Source organism: Bubalus bubalis, chromosome 6 (genome assembly GCF_019923935.1).
Source record: "Bubalus bubalis isolate 160015118507 breed Murrah chromosome 6, NDDB_SH_1, whole genome shotgun sequence".
In the NCBI taxonomy this organism is placed as follows: Eukaryota; Metazoa; Chordata; class Mammalia; order Artiodactyla; family Bovidae; genus Bubalus; species Bubalus bubalis.
The window spans coordinates 29,921,464-29,943,845 of NC_059162.1; the positions used below are offsets into that span (position 1 = coordinate 29,921,464).

Genomic DNA, 22,382 nt, shown 5'->3' on the forward strand with positions numbered 1-22,382 from the left:
ACCTGGTGCAATTTTCCCATCCTGAGCTGCAGGACCATCTTTCAGCACATTTTTCACTTGCAGGAACTCATCAGGCCTATCCCCACCAATAATGGTAAAACCAAATCCCATTGTGCTTTTTTTCAATGATGCTCGAACAAGGATGCCTTTAAGCTGGGATGGATCTCGAGTGAAGTGCGATTTTTCTGTATCTGCACAAAAATGAGAAACAAGAATAATTACAATGAATATACTCCTCAAAGCTAATTTCCAAGATAGTCTATATAATTTAAATACAACAAACCATAACAGAAAGAAAATAAGAGAGAATCCAATGTTATAGAACAGTTGGAATTTAAATTCATATATTAAATCACTGAAAAAAAAAACTTAGCTAATGAATCATTTCTCATTCTTTTACAGGACTCTTCTATGTCATTTGGAAGGTATGCTGCTGCTGCTGCTGCTTAGTCGCTTCAGTCGTGTCCGACTCTGTGTGACCCCAGAGACGGCAGCCCACCAGGCTCCCCCGTCCCTGGGATTTTCCAGGCAAGAACACTGGAGTGGGTTGCCATTTCCTTCTCCAATGCAGGAAAGTGAAAAGTGAAAGAGAAGTCACTCAGTCATGTCCGACTCTTAGTGACCCCATGGACTGCAGCCTACCAGGCTCTTCCGTCCATGGGATTTTTCAGGCAAGAGTACTGGAATGGGGTGCCACTGCCTTCTCCTTTGGAAGGTATAAAAACATCTATTTCATCTCCTTCTCATTGCCTTGTCTGTACCTACTTTTTCTAATCGCAAAGAGTCCTTTAGATAGAAGTCAGAATGACACACCTGAAGGATAACCTTTATTATTAAAATCCTGAAAGCCTTGGGCACTCATTCGGATGTATATTTCATTTGAATAAGCAGCTACTGGAGCTCTACGTAGAAAACACTATTCTAGGAAGATGAAGGCAACTGTCACAAACATTTGAGAACTTTGTATAACCCATGACCCAGGCTTTCTGCAACCTTTAACTTACATCTGATGAGTGGCGTGAACCCCTGCACTACTAGCAAAGAGCTTCATGCTTCTTTCCCTTATACCTGTGCTTGGTGGAAACTTTAGGAAGACAAAAAGCAGTTTCACTGAAAAGCCTATTTTTACAGGTTTCCTCAGATGATCCTAGCACTAAAGGTGATCCACATTTGCAAGCAATACCTGTCTTCTCTTTTCCAGAAAGTTTGCTCCACCTGGCTGCCATTAGGGCACTTAGGAAAACTGTGGGGATCAAACTGCACAGATTCATAACTTAAAAAGCACTGTTTAAGTTAGGTTTTCAAAATACGGTTTAAATTTTTCTGACAAATCTCTTTTTTAACAGCTTTATTGAGACATAATCCACATATGACAGAATTATACAAGTCAATGACGTGGTAACCATCACCATAATCTAACTTTAGCACAGTTTCTCTCCCCCCAAACACACACCAAAGAAATCTTGGTATTCATTAGCAGTCACTTCTCATTTCTCCCCAACCTGCCCTCACATCCTAACCTCAATGACTAAGCCACTTTCTGTCTATAGACATGCCCAATCTGGACATTTAATATAAATGGAATTATATAATATGTAGTCTGTTGAATGGTTTATTTCACTTAGCATAATTTTTTGAGGTTCATCTGTGTTGCAGCATGTACTTTATTCATTTTTTATTACCAAATAATATTCCATTATACAGATATATCACATTTTATTTGTTCACTGATTTGTTGGGTTGTTTATACTTCTTGGATATTATGAGTAATGTTGCTGTGAACACTCATGTACAAGATTTTGTGGAGGCAAATACGTTCATTCCTTTTAGGTACATACTGGGAATGGAAATGTAGCAGTTACCATGAATGTATTAATATTATAACTATTTAATGTTCTGAAGGATTGCCAAACTTTTCCAAAGTGGCTGCACCATTTTACACTGCACCATCAAGGTTTGAGGGTTCTGACTGCTTCACATCCTTGCCAGCACTTGTCACTGTCTGCTTTTTTTTTGGTTACAGCCATCCTAGTAGGCATAGAGTGGTCTCTCACTGTGGTTTTGATGCCCATTTCCCTAATGACTCAAATTCACAAGGCTGACTTGTTTCATATTGAGACCACACTACTATCAAGCCCAGAGTTATCTCTGTGTATCTGCTGCTGCCCCTTTTAGCATACATTAAAGCTTACTGGGTCTTAGAAAAGAGCAGTCCTGGGGGCTGCTCTGTATGGCTGCATGGCTTGTGCAGTCTGCACACGGCTACTGCAAGCAGTAGGGCTATCCTGGAAATACTGACAAAGGCAGGTTTGGGGTAGGAGTAGGTCTACTTTCTTTGTTATGTTCTTCCCAGATTTACTGATCTCTTATAAATACAAGCACTTGACATTAAAAAAAAAAAGTCAGCTATTTCGGGCTTCTTCCCATTGCCTGCCTATCCTTGCAACGTCATTTCTTGTTTCTACTATGCTCTGGTCATTCGTATCTGTTCCCTGACCCCTGGACCACCACTTCATGCTGCTATGGTTTTATATATCCTGTTCCATCTACTCAGTATGCCATCTTGCTCCTCTGAATTTTTTATCTGCCTGATTTAGCTTTTACTGACACTTGAAGACCCAGTTCAAATATATGTCCTCTGTTTGAAAGTCCCCCTGCCCCTCAACTTCCTCCTTTAAAGCAAATGTGAGCACTCCCTCTTCTACACCACCACTGAACCTTGTACATCTTTATTAATAACAATGAAAACTATCATTTTCTGGCCACCATGTGCCAGACATGTATTTGTAAGCACTTTACATGTATTAACTTGCATACTCAGAACCACCTTAAGAGCTAGGTACTACTACCATTCATATTTTGTATTAATAGATGAGAAAACAAACATTTAAAAAACTCACCCAAGGTTACACAGCTGGGATTCAAACTTGCTCTGTCTCCCTGTACATTTAACTACTAACACAGGATGGTATCTACCAGCATATATTATAACCATTAGTTTCCTGTTTTAGACTGTAAATTTTGAGGGTAAGACCTGTCTTACTCTTAATCATTTTTTAATACCAGGTACCAAGGAAAGCACTGGGCATATAGAAGGTGCTCCAAAATATTTATTAATCTAAAAATATTTGCTAAATCAAATGTAAAACTTAAGGGAAGGGACTATGTTTTTGAAGAGGGGCTATAAGAAAAAACTGTTTCATCAGCAACTGAGTCTACTGTTTCATCAGCAAAGAATCTACTAGATTATGATGATAAACATCTTATTAATGACAGAGAAGGGGGAGGCAATGAGGGATGAGTAGGATGGAACATCCTGGACATCTTTTACAAAATACACATGGCTAGGCTCATCAAAATCTCAGGACCTATGCATTTTAAAAATGTTCCTCAAATATCAAATGATATTACTAATACCCTATTATCCCAGTTGAGAATCAATGATATAGGCAAACAATATAGTGGATTTGCTTAGTATTTGTTCATATCAGTTAATAAAGAATCTTGAATGGTCACTGATGTTATTAAATCAAAGCAATCAACTTGGGAGAAGCTCATAATGAATCAAAGATCTAATACTGACTTGGCCTTAAACACTAGAAAACAATCCAATTTACAAATTAAAACCTTGCACCCATAACAAAGTTATTCAATCCCTTCTCCCAACAATTTCACACTTTCTATATAAGCAGCAAGAGAAAAAAACCCTCAACATTTTCAAAATGGCCAGATGTTGTATTAAGATTATTCATATCTTTACAGTGACAAAAATTAGACAATCTCTGTTGATTTTCAAAGTTCAAACTCACTTTTATTATTTCAGCATATAAATGTCACAAGTTATTCTTAGAAGATAGAGGTAAAAGTTCTACCTGGTTTTGAAGACCCAGTATCAGCCTGTCCTAACTGCTTTTTCCTTTTGGCTTCCTCCACTGGATTTTCAAACTGGGTTTTCTGGTTAAGGTGACTGTAAAATGTAGACAAATATGCATTTCAGTTTAATGTGAAAGAGTTACATATTTTAAAATAGACTCTCGTATCATTCCATCATCACACGTTAAGGGACAAACATGTATCCTTACGCTATGGAACCCAGAGATGCTGACAATTCATGGAGGAAGAGCTTTTCAACAGCTAAAGAATGACCCACAGAAGACGCCTAGAAGTCAAAGTCGCTGAAATGTTTTATACAGCTTCTCTATAATCGTTTCTAATATTGCTAACAACAGTTTTCAAAACTATAAATGAAGCCCTCATATACGATATAGCTAGAACTATTGGCAATTAATCAGTTAAGTTTTTTTTTTAAAGGCAGTTAATAGTAGGAGGGTTTTAAGCTTCTCTGAAGTGAAGCAGCTGTGAAGACACTTTTGAAGAAATCTGAGTACAGATGTCTTCTAGAATTTTACTATTATTTTTCCAACTGACTCACCCACATCAATTTACATCAAAAAAAAGCAAAGTGACTTGCTTTTATCAAACTGTTATCACAGACCAACTCTTTTACAGTTAAGCTTCAAAATTATATAATAACTAATTACATAATTATATGTTCAACTCTTTTTGACAATTTAGGAACAATCATAACTAACTCTTTGAAAGCATACAAGCCTGTGGTGGAAATCAGGAAAGTATGGGGAGACGAGAGGCAGGCCATTAGATGATGCTATTCAATACACTATGGCGAGAGCGTGTTTCACAGAAGAACTGAGCATTGGTTATCCTGGCAAGCCAGTTAACTGTAAGTGGATTAAGAATGCAACTACTATACGAAAGATGTTTAAGACTGCAAATGGGTCTAATACACAAACAAGGGGGGGAATTATATTCTAATACTTCTACACTACAAACACATTTCAGCCAATTGAAATTCATTTTCTAGCAGAAACCATTTTAACAAGAAGTGTCATTACTAAATATCAATAATTAAACATTAAATCATGAGAATTTCAGATTATGACTGTCTTTAGATAAGCTGAATATTACAAAATCTATACACAAATAGTCATACAACTTGGATATTTTCTTTGCCACTTGTGCCCATTAATGGGGATGGAGGAGGGGTCAACAGGGAGAAAAAAAAACCCTTACAGCAAGGTACCCTCGCTTCCGAGTATTCCTCTCTATGCCTTTCAGGCTTCTAGTGCATTAGCAACCCTGCAACAGATGTAGGTATTCAGTTTCAGAGCTCCAAATATGGCAAGCTCTACGTGACATTCTTTGGGTTCTGATTTCACTAAAACTCAAGTATGCTTCTGCTTCTTACTATGAGAAAGGACCTTATCAACTGAGTTAACTGTTTAACCTTCCATGAGAATGAAAATCTTCGGTGTTAAGCTAGGTACCATTTTTAAAGTTATTTATTACATACTGATAATTTACATATTCTTGAAAAAACAAAACTAGAAGCTGACACTTCGAAAAGAATAAACCTGTTTAGAAAGAACCTTGGCTTACTTGAACGTCATCAGTTAGAATGACTCACTTTGCCGCCCAGGCATTAATACATAAAAAGGAGTAATTTATATTTATACTCTTTGTAATGTGTGGGAGAAGAGAGTAGAAGAATGCAAATGAGTAATCCCTTTCCTGAAAAGTCTTTGACAAAAGAGTGTAAGATTTTAGAGAAAAGAATAATTGCATCTGTCACCTTAGACTACCTAGATTAAAATGCCAACCAAAAAACAAAATAGTAAAAACACTCTCCTTTTCCTTTAGTTACTTATACCCATAGTATTATTAACATGTAACAAATTTTGTTTTCTGTAAAACTAGTTATGGGAAAAGAAGAGAACATAATAGATTATCAGAAAAAGTAAACAAGAGTAGCAAACAAGCCTGATTTAAATAGATAATTTATAATTTGAAATTTCATCTCTTAAAATTTTGTGTAAATATATGAATTTTAAGAATTCATTTCCACAAACAAGATCATTATCCTTCATGAAAAGTTAAGATATGAAAAGCAGATGTATATTTTCACTGTCACCTAACTGTAGGAAGGCAATTAAAGAATACATTAAGACAACATTTCTAAAGATATGTGCATTCTTATGGAAGGCCTGCCATTAAATTTTGGGAACAATTTTATTTCCAAAAATAAATTAATCCATTTCAGAATCTCATCTTCTAAAATAAATGCTTACCCCAAAAACCTGCCATTGCAGTTGGTGTTACTACTATAAGGCTCTTGCCAAGAGCAATCATTGCGCCATCTGGTTTGACAAACTGAGAGAGCCAGAGAGTAGCCATTCAAGTAACAGCTTTTTATCTCCATCAGTAAACTCACTGCAGATTACTATAGTTGAGATTCAAAGCCTAACTAATCTGGGAATCAAGCCACACTTCAGAACTCGGCTGATTCCATACTAATGTGCATCTTGAGTACAGCCTGCTCTTTCTTAATCTAATAAATTACCCTCCAGTAAAATGAGGTCGTCTGGGAACTATCACACAAAATCACATCGCTGCCACTGCTGGTGCTTCTAACCAGGCTGTTTCACATGCCTCCACGACAGCTGGGAGCAGGTCTCTCCAGGACTGCCCTGAAGTTGCTTCAGTATTAGTACATCCTTGTTTAATGAGAACCAGATCATTTAGCGCAAGATTTTATAACAGGCAAATGAATTTCACCTCTTGATCATGCATTCACATTTGTTGGAATGGATACTAAGAGAATGAGAATCATTATCTCAGAAATGTTCAGCAGTGTTAATGGCAAATAATAGTTGATGGAAGCCCAATTTGAACAGACTAACTATTAGGGGGAAATTTACCACAAATTCTTTTCAACTAGCCTTCAAATATTCCTTTGATTTGAAAAATGGTTATTTTTTTTCTTTTAACTAAATATACTTTAGAAAAAAGTAACAAAAGAGCTGCTGTATACTTCTCACATCATAGTATCAGAAAGATATGAAATAAAATTAATATAACCTTTCAGTGGAGCTGTTAAGTTATGGATCTAAGGGTCAAACTGAGTTATTTTTCTTAGGGTATAAGTTAGACTTTAAGAAATCATTCCAAAAATCTCTCTAAGCACAGTGACTCAAGTAACATCCTACACACTATATAAGAACTAGCATTATAACAGGAATCAGTTCCTCACTTTAGGGAAGTGGCATTCATTTATGCCAGCAAATGATGAAAAACTAATTAGCAATCATAAAAATAGAAGATGTTCACGTTCACCATTTTTCCAGGTAATAATATTTTGCCTTCACTACCTTGGCAGATGGTGCAGACTCCTAGTTCCCAAGTTAACAGTAACCTCTCTGATGTAATTATTTGCCTGGTAGTAGATGACTGAGGTCAAAATTCTATCTATATCATCTGGAAAGAAAGCAATCCCAATGATCATAACAATGTAGCAATTAGATAAATGAAGAAAAGGGAAAGAAAAATCAGAAGTTGATGTTATCCTAATTTCTCTGGTTAACATAGGCAGGTGTTTGATCCTCTATTCCAACACAGATTTATGTTTAAATTTAACTGTAACAGCTGTGTCAGAAGCAACTTTCAACTCCAAAAAGAAAACTAAGTTTTCCTTGATTAACTCCTTAAAAAAGAGAACAGCTGTAATCATGTACTTCAAAACTTTGGATCGCTATGATACAATGCCCTTCAAGTGCTTTCACTGCCTTCAAAATCATGCAGGTGTGGTGTGAAAGCGACCTTGCTAGTTCACCTTTTGCTTTCTATCCACTCCTTCTCTTTCTAGAGGCCACAGTAGTACTGATGACATCTCCAGCTATTAGTCATCTGAGCAACTTACCCTTGGCTCTCTATATTTACTTCAAAGCCAACTTCTAGGGAGCACAGAATCAGTGAAGTAAATGCCCACTGTCCCTACCTTCTCATCCCCCTGGTGGCAAAACCTGGAAGCGAGATTGCAGAAGCGTAAGGTACTTCATTCACTCCCTAAAATTGTGCAATGAAAGGGAAACATTTTGGGAAAGCATAAACTGAGGTAACAAACTTACTCAACATAGTACGTCCCATATTGAGGGTCCTCTATTTTCTCCCAGCCGTAAGGAAGTTCTGCAAATTAAAAAAAAAAAAAAAGAACTGAGTGAAATGCCAGTTTCAAAACCAACAAGAAAAGAATTTACCAAGTGAATTCCTGTCGTTTATTTCATTACACTGATATCTGGGAGACGGTAAGGTAAGAACTCACTTTCAAAATACAAACACAGTTTGACTTGAGTGGCTTCTTCAATAACTAGTAAATGTCTCATCAGGAAGTAATCAGAAACAGAGAACAAAAGACAACATTAAACTTGAAGGTGTTATTTGAATCATGAGTCATAAAAATGCTAGGTATTTAAAAAATCACCTGGTATAGTTATTTCATTTAAATAGCTTTATAGCACTGATGTGAGACACAGCCTGCAAGTCAGTAACAAGCAGCAGCTGCTCGGTAATTTTTTCACTATGATGCAAAGGAATTGTCGGTTATTTCTGTTATCACATTCTAACCCACTTCTCTCCACAGGAAAGTCCAGTCTTGGATTTAAACCATTTCAAGTGGGTAATTTAGATTTGCTTAAAATCTAAGAAAATACCTACTTTCTCTTGAAATAACAAGATCTAAGTGTCTGAAGGAAAACTACGCAGTGCCTTGTGTAGAATCTCTATTTGTGTATGGTCACAAAGAAATATCTTACATATAATTATGTATTATTGCAAGTAAAGTGACCAATAAAACATAATCAGAAAAACTGAAGGTAGTTGAATTTCTGACAGCTAAAAAAGAAAAAAATTCTGGTCTTTTTTAACATAAATTGACCCTGTCAAGAAAGAATCCTCTTTCCCTCCCACTCTGTCTGTTTTCCAAGGTAAGGCTGCTGAGGAATCTTTTTATTAGTCAGACATGGTTTAAGTTGGCAGGAGTGCTCCTAGCAGGTGGTTTTTTATTGCGATCAATTATACACAGGAGCTCAGCAAGAAGGAAGTTTTTTTAAAAATCTACAGTTGTACTTTATGATGACCACTCTTTGATTTTCAATTTCTTGTAGACTGTGTTTCTGCTACACTGAAACACAGACACATATGCATACATTTACAAATGACACAGGCTAGGCAGCAAACAGGCTTAGAAAATATCAAAGAACTTATTAATTTCATATCTTTAAGCTGCAGTACAATGTATCCACTTTGTAAGAAAAAATCCCATTGAACCTGATAAACAGTACAAACCGTTATGCTCTAATAAAAAGTATTATTCCACATTCAGGAAAAAAGAAGAGAACAGATGACCAGCTTCTTAATGAAAAGCTCTGAGTCATCTCCATCCCTTTTTCTCCAGCATAGTTCTCTGCGTATGTATATAATATTAACTGGTAGTTTTGAAGTCTGGTGAGCTTTTGCGGTTTTCCTTTGAAAAAATCTGGTTGAAATGTCTGAGATGGAAAAGATGAGAATAGCTGAAAAGTAACTACTATGTGAAAACAGATCAAAACAACTGAGAAGAACTGGGATATACTTCAGTTCACTTTGATCCTCCACAGCTACAAGGCAAACAATCATCAATTAAGTACAATATTTTATGACTCATGTGAACAGAAAAAAGAACAAAGAGCATCACTCATCACCCAGTTCTACAACGGTTAAGTTGCAACCCAGTGCATCCTGAAAGCAATTCGGGATGAAAAAATAAAACAGGATGAGGTGCTCTGTGCTTTGGATAAACGGGTCTTCGATAATTAGATGCATTATTGAAGGAAGAATTTCAATGACCCCAGTGACTTTTCTTCCCATACACAAGAAAGTACTAAGACCATTAACTTGAAATATCTATCTGTTCTTTGTGATTAGCAGTAATCTTTTACTAAAATGTATGCTTGACTACATAGATTTCCTAACCAAAATACTCATATACATCCTGGCTCCTCTCCTAGCTCTTGGAACAGATCCTCGGAGTTACTGAGTGCCTGTTTCCTGGGGCATGGTCCTTAGTTAGACCCTAAATAACAAAGCTCACAACTCTCCTTCATGTTGTGTGTTTTTCTTCAAGTCAACACCAAGCAACTGCTACATGAATAAAAGTATTTGTTGGATTGTATGAACAATGAAACTGTGAAAAATACTCTATAATAATATTACCAAAGCAATATCATGGAGAATTTCCTATGAGAGAGAAAGAATTTTCTTTAATAGAAATTTTCTTGAAATAGCATGAGAACTCAATTGTGCTATATAAGGATGAATTCTACAACGGTACCACACCTGGATTTATGCTCTGTGAGAATTTTGGAGAATTTAAGCAACTATAAATTCAAGGGATTAGCATTAAATAGCAGAGACATTACTTTGCCAACAAAGGTCTGTCTAGTCAAAGCTATGGTTTTTCCAGTAGTCATGTATGGATGTGAGAGTTGGACTATAAAGAAAGCTGAGTGCTGAAGAACTGATGCTTTTGAACTGTGGCGCTGGAGAAGACTGTTGAGAGTCCTTTGGATGGCAATGAGATCCAACCAGTCCATCCTAAAGGAAATCAGTCCTGAATATTCATTGGAAGGACTGATGCTGAAGCTGAAACTCCAACACTTTGGCCACCTGATGCAAAGAACTGACTCTTTTGAAAAGACTCTGATGCTGGGAAATATTGAAGGCGGGAGAAGGGGACGACAGAGGATGAGATGGTTGGATGGCAACATGGACTCAATGGACATGAGTTTGAGTAAGCTCCGGGAGTTGGTGATGGACAGGAAAGCCTGGTGTGCTGCAGTCCATGGGGTCGCAGAGTCGGACATAACTGAGCGACTGAACTGAACTGAATCAAGCAACTACAGAGATAGTTGAAATATTCCATTTTCTCTCTGAAAAATTCACTAAGGAGGATGTATTAATGCCTAATAAGAAAAAAGATCAACAAATATATAAATATATTTCAGTGTTAATGTGGAAGTTGAGTCAGCATTTTAGTTAGCACTTAAAGAAGCAAAGTACAGTCTTTTCTTTAGGAGAGTAAACAAATTGGTAATTTATCTTCTGGATTACTCTTAGCAATCACTTTAAACCCTCACATGTGATAACATCAGACAGGTTTTTGCAGGATAGATTCATGCAGTTAAAGAACTGATTATTACTTGCCCTCTTAAACTAAAGGTAATAAAACCTAGACTAAAATACCTAGCAATTTTATACACTATCCAGTGAGTCAATTCATTTACTGAATTTCTCCCCCTTTTCTTTCCTTTTTTTCCCTTTCTTCCTCCTCTTCCTCCCCTCTCCTTCCTTATTCTAAAATAAAAATCAGAAACACAGTTCTTGACATCAAGGAGTTCACAGTCGAAAAGTGAAGACAGAAGAGAGAAACGATATAGTGAAATAGAAAGTGTGAAGGCGTTAGTGGCTCAGTTGTGTCCAACTCTGCAACCCCATGGACTACAGCCTGCCAGGCTTCCCCATCCATGGGATTTTCCAGGCAAGAATACTGGACTGGATTTCCATTTCCTTCTCCAGGGGATCTTCCCAACCCAGGAATCGAACCTGGGTCTCCTGCATTGCAAGCAGACTCTTAATGTCTGAGCTATCAGGGAAGCATAATAATGAAACAAACAAGCTTTTGAGGGAGAGCTGAGAAACACCACCAATTGCTTGGTAAAACAATTATCAGAAAAGTATTCTAGAAGATGGTGTATTTGAGCAGTCTTAAAGAATGAGTTGGGATTGGTGAGAGGGAGGCCATTTCACTGATCAAGGAGCACTGAGGGATTAAAAATGGCTGGCATTTTCAGTAATTACAAAAATTTGATAGGACTAGAGTGAGGTACATATGCCAGGGGGCTTGTCTTATAATAGGAACCAAAACACATTTCTGGAATGCTGGGTTAAGGAGTTTGGCCTTTATTTTGATGATGATGAAACTGATTAAACTGGACTGTGACATGATTAAATTATATTTGGGGAAGTTATGGGTAACAGTAATAAAGGATGAAATAGATGGAGTGGAGTGAAAATAAAGGCAGGCAAATAAGAAAATCATTATTAGCCTAGATAAGAAATTATGAAGGCTGGCGCTAAGGCACTGGTAGTGGGAATATAGAGAAAGAAAAGATAATAGAGACAAGCAAGTTGAAGCAACAGAAATTAATGACTAACATGAAGATTGTGGGAGGGGAGGAGGTCAAGATGATATCCAGGTTAATGGCTGTTTAAGCATAAATATGATACATTATAAAATATTTATTGGATACCTATGGAAACAGCTGTGAGAAGAGGAAAGAAGTGTTAATTTGGATTTAGAGGCACTTAGGAGACAGATATCTGGAGGAGGAAATGGCAACCCACTCCAGTATTCTTGCCTGGAGAATCCCATGGAGAGAGGAGCCTGGCAGGCTGCAGTCCATGGGTTGGCAAAGAGTTGGACACGACTGAAGTGACTGAGACAGCACAGGAGACAGATAAGAAAAAAAAAATGATGAGCAGCACTGGACACTTAAGAGATGGCATTTTTTTAAAGTCAGAATTGATAGAACTTGATACTTAGCTGCAATGAAGATAGGGTGAGGAAAAGTTGAGGACATAACCAGTTTCAGGCTCACAGAACTGGGAGGATGTAAGGTCAGTTGGTGACGGCAGGAAGTGCAGGTATACAAAAGATTTAACTCAGTTTGGAAGGTGTTGCATTTGAGGGGCTATGCAACATCCTTGTAGAGATACCTAACAATTTCTTGGAAATATGAACCTGGTCCTGTCCTCAGAAGAGAAACAGAGGAAGATAAAAGATCTGGGAGGCACTGCAATTAAAGCTATGGCAGTGGACAAAATTACTGAGGTAAGTTGTGAATAGAAAAGATGGAGAATAGAAGCTTAGGAGCATTAACAATTTAAGGAGCAGAGTAAGAATAGGGGGAATGGAGTCAAAGAAGACAGACGAGGACAGCGTGGTCAACACGAGCAAATGCTTTATAAAGCTGTCAGGACTGGAGACAGGGGCTAAAAAGAGTCCACTAAATCTGGCAATCAGGCAGGTGGTTACGGGTAACATTAAGAAAAGCAGTTTCACAAGAAAGGTAGAGGGCAAAGTTCAGCATACTGCATTATTAAAGAGTAAATTGTGGAGTCCTTGAGAAATAGCTTTCTTGTTTTGGAAACTCAGTTGTAAAAAAAAAAAGCAGTTTGAGAACTCTGGAAGAGAAAATAGGAAAGACCTAACCATATTTTCCTATTTTAAAAGCTAAAGCACCTTCCCCATGCCAAAAGTTGACTCAAAAAGCAAAACTATTTCTGGCATATGAAGCCGCTGATTAGTTCTAAGGCCCATGAACTTATCATTCCTCTTCTCTAAATAGCAATTTTCTTATTTAAATATATAAATTATAATTGTTTTCTCATTGTGGAGCTCTATTCAACGGATAATTTTCTTTTACCATCCTCTATAAAGGTATCAACATGAACACATTTTAGTAAAAATGTCTTTAGTAAAAAATTTAATCTTTCTTTCATCATAAGAGAAAAGTAGTGAGTTGAAAGTAAAATGGATTCCTGATGTTGAATTTTTAAGATGACCATTTAATTAACACATTAATTATTTTGAGTGGAAGACAAACATGTACACTCATTAAACCATCAGATATGGTGTAAAAACACAGGTTATGAATAGCAGAAGACTGGGGGGAAGAGGGCAAGTTTTAGGAACTGTAAAGTTTTTCTAGATCTTAAATGTTCAGCAGAAGGTAAACAATATCTTAAACTATAAAAACTTACATTTAACATACTGTTAATACTATCCCCTTTACTAGCATCTACTCTGTGCAAGGTACTATGGAGACTACAATGTTAGTTAGATATAGTCTATTCTGCAAATAGCCGATTGTGGGGCTATTTCTCCCCTATTCAGAGAAGAGACCAAGTATATGGCAAATGTGGTAACAATTGGCTGGGCATAAAACAAACAGGCTCCAGGTTCCAAATTTTGGGGTCCTCAAAGGGAAATAGAAATGCAAAAAAGCAAAATGGCTGTCTGGGGAGGCCTTAAAAATAGCTGTGAAAGAAGAGGAGCGAAAAGCAAAGGAGAAAAGGAAAGATATAAGCATCTGAATGCAGAGTTCTAAAGAACAGCAAAGAGAGATAAGAAAGCCTTCCTCAGCGATCAATGCAAAGAAATAGAGGAAAATAACAGAAAGGGAAAGACTAGAGATCTCTTCAAGAAAATCAGAGATACCAAGGGAACATTTCATGCAAAGATGGGCTCGATAAAGGACAGAAATGGTATGGATCTCACAGAAGCAGAAGATATTAAGAAGAGGTGGCAAAAATACACAGAAGAACTGTACAAAAAAGATCTTCATGACGAAGATAATCCTGACAGTGTGATCACTCACCTAGAGCCAGACATCCTGGAATGTGAAGTCAAGTGGGCCTTAGAAAGCATCACTACGAACAAAGCTAGTGGAGGTGATGGAATTCCAGTTGAGCTATTTCAAATCCTGGAAGATGATGCTGTGAAAGTGCTGCACTCAATATGCCAGCAAATTTGGAAAACTCAGCAGTGGCCACAGGACTGGAAAAGGTCAGTTTTCATTCCAATCCCAAAGAAAGGCAATGCCAAAGAATGCTCAAACTACCGCACAATTGCACTCATCTCACACGCTAGTAAAGTAATGCTCAAAATTCTCCAAGCCAGGCTTCAGCAATATGTGAACCGTGAACTTCCTGATGTTCAAGCTGGTTTTAGAAAAGGCAGAGGAACCAGAGATCAAATTGCTAACATCCACTGGATCATCAAAAAAGCAAGAGAGTTCTAGAAAAACATCTATTTCTGCTTTATTGACTATGCCAAAGCCTTTGACTGTGTGGATCACAATAAACTGTGGAAAATTGTCAAAGAGATGGGAATACCACACCACCTGACCTGCATCTTGAGAAATCTATATGCAGGTCAGGAAGCAACAGTTAGAACTGGACATGGAACAACAGACTGGTTCCAAATAGGGAAAGGAGTACATCAAGGCTGCATATTGTCACCCTGCTTATTTAACTTCTGTGCAGAGTACATCATGAGAAACGCTGGGCTGGAAGAAGCACAAGCTGGAATCAAGATTGCCGGGAGAAATATCAATAACCTCAGATATGCAGATGACACCACCCTTATGGCAGAAAGTGAGAGGAACTAAAAAGCCTCTTGATGAAAGTGAAAGAGGAGAGTGAAAAAGTTGGCTTAAAGCTCAACATTCAGAAAACGAAGATCATGGCATCTGGTCCCATCACTTCATGGGAAATAGATGGGGAAACAGTGGAAACAGTGGCAGACTTTGTTTTTTGGGGCTCCAAAATCACTGCAGATGGTGACTGCAGCCATGAAATTAAAAGACACTTACTCCTTGGAAGGAAAGTTATGACCAGCCCAGATAGCATAATCAAAAGCAGAGACATTACTTTGCCAACAAAGGTCCATCTAGTCAAGGCTATGGTTTTTCCAGCGGTCATGTATGGATGTGAGAGTTGGACTGTGAAGAAAGCTGAGTGCCAAAGAATTGATGCTTTTGAACTGTGGTGTTGGAGAAGACTCTTGAGAGTCCCTTGGACTGCAAGGAGATCCAACCAGTCCATTCTGAAGGAAATCAGTCCTGGGTGTTCATTGGAAGGACTGATGCTAAAGCTGAAACTCCAATACTTTGGCCACCTCATGCGAAGAGTTGACTCATCTGAAAAGACCCTGATGCTGGGAGGGATTGGGGGCAGGAGGAGAAGGGGACGACAGAGGATGAGATGGCTGGATGGCATCACCGACTCAATGGCCATGAGTTTGGGTGAACTCCGGGAGTTGGTGATAGACAGGGAGGCCTGGCGTGCTGCAATTCATGGGGTCGCAAAGAGTCAGACACGACTGAGCGACTGAACTGAACTGAAAGGGAAATACAGGTTACTATGTAGCTCAGCTGGTAAAGAATCTGACTGCAATGCAGGAGACCCAGGTTCGATTCCTGGGACCAGAAGATCCCCTGGAGAAGGAAATGGCAACCCATTCCAGTATTCTTGCCTGGAGAATTCCATGGACAAAGGAGTTTGGCAAGCTACAGTCCATGGGATCACAATAGTCAGACACAACTTCACGACTAAACCACCACCATAGAGAAATACAGGTAATGTTGCAAAGGCATCTCCAGTAAAAGGGGTTGGGGAGTAACTCTTGGATTAAAATGCTTTGAACATCCCTGAGTGCAATTTTGGTTGCTCTATCTTAAGAACTGAAGTGGTTTGCCATTCCCTTCTTCAGTGGACCACATTCTGTCAGACCTCTCCATCATGACCCATCCGTCTTGGGTGGCCCCACACAGCATGGCTTAGTTTCACTGAGTTAGACAAGCTGTGGTCCGTGTGATCAGATTGGCTAGTTGTCTGTGATTGTGAGCACAGAAGAATTGATGCTTTTGAACTGTGGTATTGGAGAAGACTCTTGAGAGTTCCTTGGACTGCAAGGAGATTCAACCAGTCCATCCTAAAGGAAATCAGTCCTGGGTGTTCATTGGAAGGACTAATGTTGAAGCTGAAACTCCCAATATTTTCGCCACCCGATGCGAAGAGCTGACTCATTTGAAAAGACTCTGATGTTGGGAAAGATTGAGGGCAGGAGGAGAAGGGGATGACAGAGGATGAGATGATTAGATGGCATCACTGACTCAATGGACATGAGTTTGGGTAAACTCCGGGAGTTGGTGATGGACAGGGAGGCCTGGTGTGCTGCGGTTCCGGGGTTGCAAAGAGTTGGACACGACTGAGCGACTGAACTGAACTCAACTGATCTTAAGAACGATACAATTAAGATCACCATGTAATGTATTCTCCACTTTTGACAGTAAAAAGAGACACTATTATTAATTATACTGGGACAGTAGGAATAAGAAGGAGTAGTCCCTCACCAACCAAGGCATGCTGCTAAGTCGCTTCAGTCATGTCCGACTCTGTGCGACCCTATAGACGGCAGCCCACCAGGCTCCCCCGTCCCTGGGATTCTCCAGGCAAGAACACTGGAGTGGGTTGCCATTTCCTTCTCCAATGCATGAAAGTGAAAAGTGAAAGTGAAGCCACTCAGTCGTGTCTGACTCTTAGTGACCCCATGGACTGCAGCCTACCAGGCTCCTCCGTCCATGGGATTTTCCAGGCAAGAGTACTGGAGTGGGGTGCCATTGCCTTCTCTGAACCAAGGCATACAGTCACCCATAATGCAAAGAGCTTTAGGGGAACACACTTTTGCAGAGAATCATTTTCAATTTCCTGAGCCCCTCTACTTTGTTCTCCAAGGAAGAAAGAATGTCTTATTTGATAGGTGAGCTTTAGAGAATGAATTCAGTGTGTTTGGCTCGGGGCCTTCTGGGTCCTCTTGCGGCTTCTGATGCTAGCCTGCCTGCAGAGAGGGTGCTATCTGATCTTTTGCAACATCTGCCTTGTGGGAGGAGCCAAACAACTGAATACAGGGGCTGGAGAGTGAGTGCTTAAGTCTCCCTCTGGTAGGGGTGCAATATTAGCAAGCCCAATATAGGTGTGGCGCTAAAGCCATGTTCACTCATCAGATAGTATTCTAATCTCATCTTTGTTTCCTATCTTATTTCTCTATTGACTCCTCATTAATGAATGAAGATAGATTTTTTTCCTTTTCTTTTTCTGGCCATGAGCCATGTGGGATCCCAACCTGCCACACCAGGGATTGAATGGTTGCCCTCTGCATTGGAAGTGTGGAGTCTTAACCACTGGACCACCAGGGAAGTCGCAAGGTAGAATTATTATTTTTTGCTTCCCCCAGAACCCTAAGGAGATTAAACATTATTTTCAAGAAGGATGCCCGAAGGATAGAGTGGCTTCTTTCCTTCTTTTCCTTCCTTTCTTTTCCTCCTCCTTTCCTTCCAAACATTTAAGTCTCAACTGAAGGGATATACAGATAAGACAAAATTACTGCTCTTACAGAGTATAGGTATCTAGTAACAATGCAATGCCGTAGGTGCTACAATAGAAACATGCTGTGCACAGAGGCAAGAACACCTAATCCTGACCTGGAAGAGAAAAACAGAGGAGGCTACAAAAATTATATGTTTGAGCTTAAAAGGATAAGCAGATATAAGCCTAGTGGACACAGGGAACAAGGTTGGTTCCTGGCATAAGAAATGGGCCTGTGGCAAAGATAAAAATATGTTGTATTTATGGTATGAAAACACTTTGAGAAAGAAATAAAGAATACAGTTCAGTTGCAAAAAATCTTCAATACTTTCCCAAGGAGTCTAGACTTAACTCTGCTGACAGTAGGGAGCCATTAACTAAAATGGCCATTAACCTGAGCAAGGGAGAGGTATGAAGGCAGTTATATTTTAGAAAGATTAATGGATAATGTAGCTAAACTTTTTTGATCATGTAGTCTTATCAATAAAAAAATCTGACCATGTACTTCCAAGAGACTTATATATTCATAGACATAGCTATACCAATCTACTAACATATACATAATAAAGCATATACAAAGTAGACATTTAAAAAGGAGATAAAGACTAAATAAACAATTATCCCAATTTTACCTCCATGTGGTTGAAAAGAGCTCTTATGGACACTTCTTATGAGAAGTGTCAGCCCCACCACTTCCTCACTGTTACCCTGGGCTTGCATACCTGTATTACCTTTAATCACCAGTGTCTTTATAGAAATCCTTTTAAGTCACATTTTAATTTTGTGTAAATTAAAAACTATGTAATATGGTCTATAAATCCACTTAACTGTGCACAAGTAAACTGAAAAACTTTACAGGGCTCCTGACAAAAGCAAAGGAGTCGGCTTCATTCTTCCTTTAAGACTGAGGAGTGTATATGGTAATCTGACAAAGAGAATGAAGTAGAATACCATTGCCAATCTGTATGTACAATAGTAGAGCATGATACTGACATTTTCTTCCTGTGCCCAAATAGTTGGAACGCCACCATTTATTTTACAGACCACTGGCATAAAAGATACATTGGAGGAGAACTGTAGGAAAAAAAAAAGACCAGAATAATCCAAATGTGTGGTAGATAGAGGAAGGGAGAGGATGATATTAAAAAGGAAAAAAAAAAAAAAAAAAAAAAGCATGAATAGAGAATAGGGAGCATAGGGAGCTATACGAAAAAGCAAACATAGCAAAATGATCATTATAATACATGTATTCACTGAAAAACTCAGTTTTTCTATATGTTGGAAAATTTTCATAATAATATATTGCCAAAATATAGAAAAAAGAAAGAGCAGCAGGGATTGGAAACTATATAGGGGACAGAGCAAGAGGAGAAGCAGCAGCAAATAGGACTGAAAGGATTTTGCCCAGATGATTATAAGGATGGTACCTAAGAGAGAAAACAAAATGTGGGGACTGTGGGAGAAAGATGCTAAATTCAGTTTTAAATATGTTTATCGGAAGTGCCAGTAGGGCAATCAAAAAGAAAGTCTCAAAAGTAGTAGGAAATACAGAAACAGGATTCAGAACAGAGGACAACACTAGAGATTCAGACAAGGAGACTAGCTACAGTAAGTTGGTAGTTAAGGCTATGAAAATAAACACATTCTACAAGGGAAAACAGGAAAAGGCAGAGAACTGAACTGAAACCATCAGCTGGTAGGAAAATGAATGAAAGGGCAAAAGGGTTAGTCACTCAGTCATGTCCGACTCTTTGCAACCCAATGGACTGTAGCCAGCAGGTTCTTCCGTCCATGGAATTCTCCAGGCAAGGATACTGGAGTGGGTTGCCGTTCCCTTCTCCAGGGGATCTTTCTGACCCAGGAATCAAACCTGGATCTCCTGCCTTGCAGGCAGATTTCTTTATCATCTAAGCCACCAGGGAAGCCCTAGAAAAAGAAAAGGAACGGAGCCTGGCAAAAGAGACATCCTGAAAAGACTAATACCACATTCATAATCTTTAAAAAGTCCAATTCTATAATATTACATATTCTAGATTACCTTCACAATGACTAATTTCACCATAAGAAACTTACTGTGAAAAGCCTTAGGGAGGGACAAGGGAAGTATGTTATAAAAAGTTATTTTAAAAATTATTTGAGGTATAATTTGTATTCACACAATTCACAGACCTTAAGTGCTCATGCAATGATTAAAATATCAATTTACGTGCTTGTTCAAGTACAAAGAATGAACTTTGGCAACTGCAGGTGCCTATATAACCATCACCCCAAACAAGATGGAAAGGATGTCCATCATTCCAGAGAATATTTATTTCAATTCACCATTCTCCCCTCCTTCTCCATCATTTCCTGACTTCTATCAGCATCGATTAATTTTCATGTTCTTGGACTTTAAATAATGGATAATTGAGTACCCATTCTTTTGGATCTGGCTTCTTTGATTCAACATGTTTCTGAGGTTCATCCATGTTGTTGAATGTTATCGACAGCTTTTTCTTTATATTGATGAGTAGTATTTCATTGCATGAATAAATCACAAACTGTTTATCCATTATCCTGTTGAATACTTGGGATGTTTTGAGGTTGGAACTATTACGAATAAGGCTGTCATGATCATTCAGGTGAAGTCTTTGGGGGAATATTATTTTCATTTTTCTTGATATAACACCTCATAGGAAACTGCCAAAATTTCTCCAGTGTTTATATAATTTTACTTCCCTACCAACATGTACAAATCCATATACTCTACAATCTCACCAAAGTTTGGTATTGTCAGTGTATTTGACTTTAGCCCTTCTAGGGTGTGTGAATAAATCACAGAGATGATTAATGATAAGCACATTTTTAATGCTTTTTTTTAAAAAAACTGCGGTATAGTTGATGCACATACCTTTTCATGCTCTTATTGGCTATTCTCTGTCTTTTGTAAACCATCTGTTCAAATTCTTTGGCCATTTTAAAAAGAAACTTGCAAGAATTTTGGAGTGAGTTGCCATTTCTTACTCCAAGGGATCTTCCTGACACAGGTATCGAACCTGAGTCTCTTGAGTTTCCTGCACTGGTCGGCAGATTCTTTACCACTGCACCATCTGGGAAGCCTATCCCTTGTGCTATTTACAATTAATCTCTATCCCCTTCCTTAGCCCTGGACAACCACTAATCTGCTTCGGCTCTATACATTTGCCTATTAAAGACATTTCATATGAATGAAATCATGCAATAGCTAATCTTTTGTGTCTAGTTTCTTTCACTTGGCATAACATTTTTTGAGGTTCATTCATGTCATAGTATACATGGTATTTAATTTCTTTTTCTTGCTGAATAATATTCCATTCATTGTTTGATGGACAACTGAGTTGTTTCCACTTTTTAGCTATCAGGAATAGTGCCACTATAAAAATTTACATTCAAGTGCTTGTGTGGACATACGTTTTCATTCCTTTTGGATAGATATCTAGGAGTGGAAATGTTAGGTGATATAGCAAATTTATATTTAACCTTTCAAGAAGCTGCCAAACTGTTCTTCAAAGCAGTTGTACTATTTTACATTCTGCCCAGCAATATGCAACAGTTCTAGTTTTTCCTCCATCTTTGCTGATCTTAAAGTCCTGAAGATACCCTCCTGTATTTTATTCTAGAAGCTTTAGGCTTCTAGTTATTGTGACTAGATCACTGAGGCATCTGAAATTAATTTTTGTATATGGAGTAAAGGTATAGTTGAAGTTCATTTCTCCTTCTGAAAAGCCAGCTGTTTCAGCACCATTTGTTAGAGATTTTCCTCCCCTTGTTGAACTGACTTGGCACTTAGGCTGCAAATTAAGTGATCACATATGTGTGCATCTGTTTCTGGATTCTCTTACCCTGTTCCACTGATCCATTTGTCTATCCTATGGATAGATAACACTCTTGATTACTGTAGCTTTATAGTAAGCCTTCAAACCTGGTAGCCTAAGTCCTTTATCTTTGTCCTTTTTCAAGACTGTTTGGCTAACTAAAGCCTTTGTACACTATTTCCATATATATATATATATATTTTAAAGTAACTTAATTTTTTTAATTTATTTTTGGCTGAGCTGGGTCCTTGCTGCTTTTCTCTAGTTGTGGACAGTGGGGCACTCTCTAGGTGCGATGTGCAGGCTTCTCACTGTGGTGGCTCCTCTTGAAGAGCACAGTCTCCAGGACGTGAGGGCTTCGGTAGTTGCAGCTCCTGGTCTCTAGAGCACAGGCTCAATAGTTGTGATGCATGGGCTTAGCTGGTCTGTGGCATCTTCCAGGATTAGGGATTGAACCTGTGTGTCCTGCATTTGCAGGGAGATTCTTTACCACTAAGCCACCAGAGAAGCCTTTTCATATATATTTTAGAATCAGTTTGTCAGTTTCTTAAAAACAGACTTTTAGAATTTTGATTGGGATTGTACAGAACCTAGATATCAATTTAAGGAGAATGAACATCATTATTAATAATATGTGTCATCCTATCTATATTGTATATCAATAAACAC

The 22,382-nt window shown here is 38.3% G+C and overlaps 1 protein-coding gene across 5 annotated transcripts in view; it reads right to left on the minus strand.

The window, feature by feature from the left end:
* Positions 1-22,382, minus strand: part of MAGI3 (membrane associated guanylate kinase, WW and PDZ domain containing 3) — a 262,326-nt gene that overhangs the window by 52,428 nt on the left and 187,516 nt on the right. For all 5 annotated transcript variants that reach the window (XM_025289418.2, XM_025289417.2, XM_044944528.2 and 2 more), the window contains exons 7-9: positions 7,983-8,040; positions 3,873-3,967; positions 3-191 (exon numbers count right to left, since the gene is read on the minus strand). In XM_025289418.2, coding sequence (XP_025145203.2) covers positions 3-191; positions 3,873-3,967; positions 7,983-8,040 — 342 coding nt within the window. The remainder of the gene's footprint in view (positions 1-2; positions 192-3,872; positions 3,968-7,982; positions 8,041-22,382) is intronic.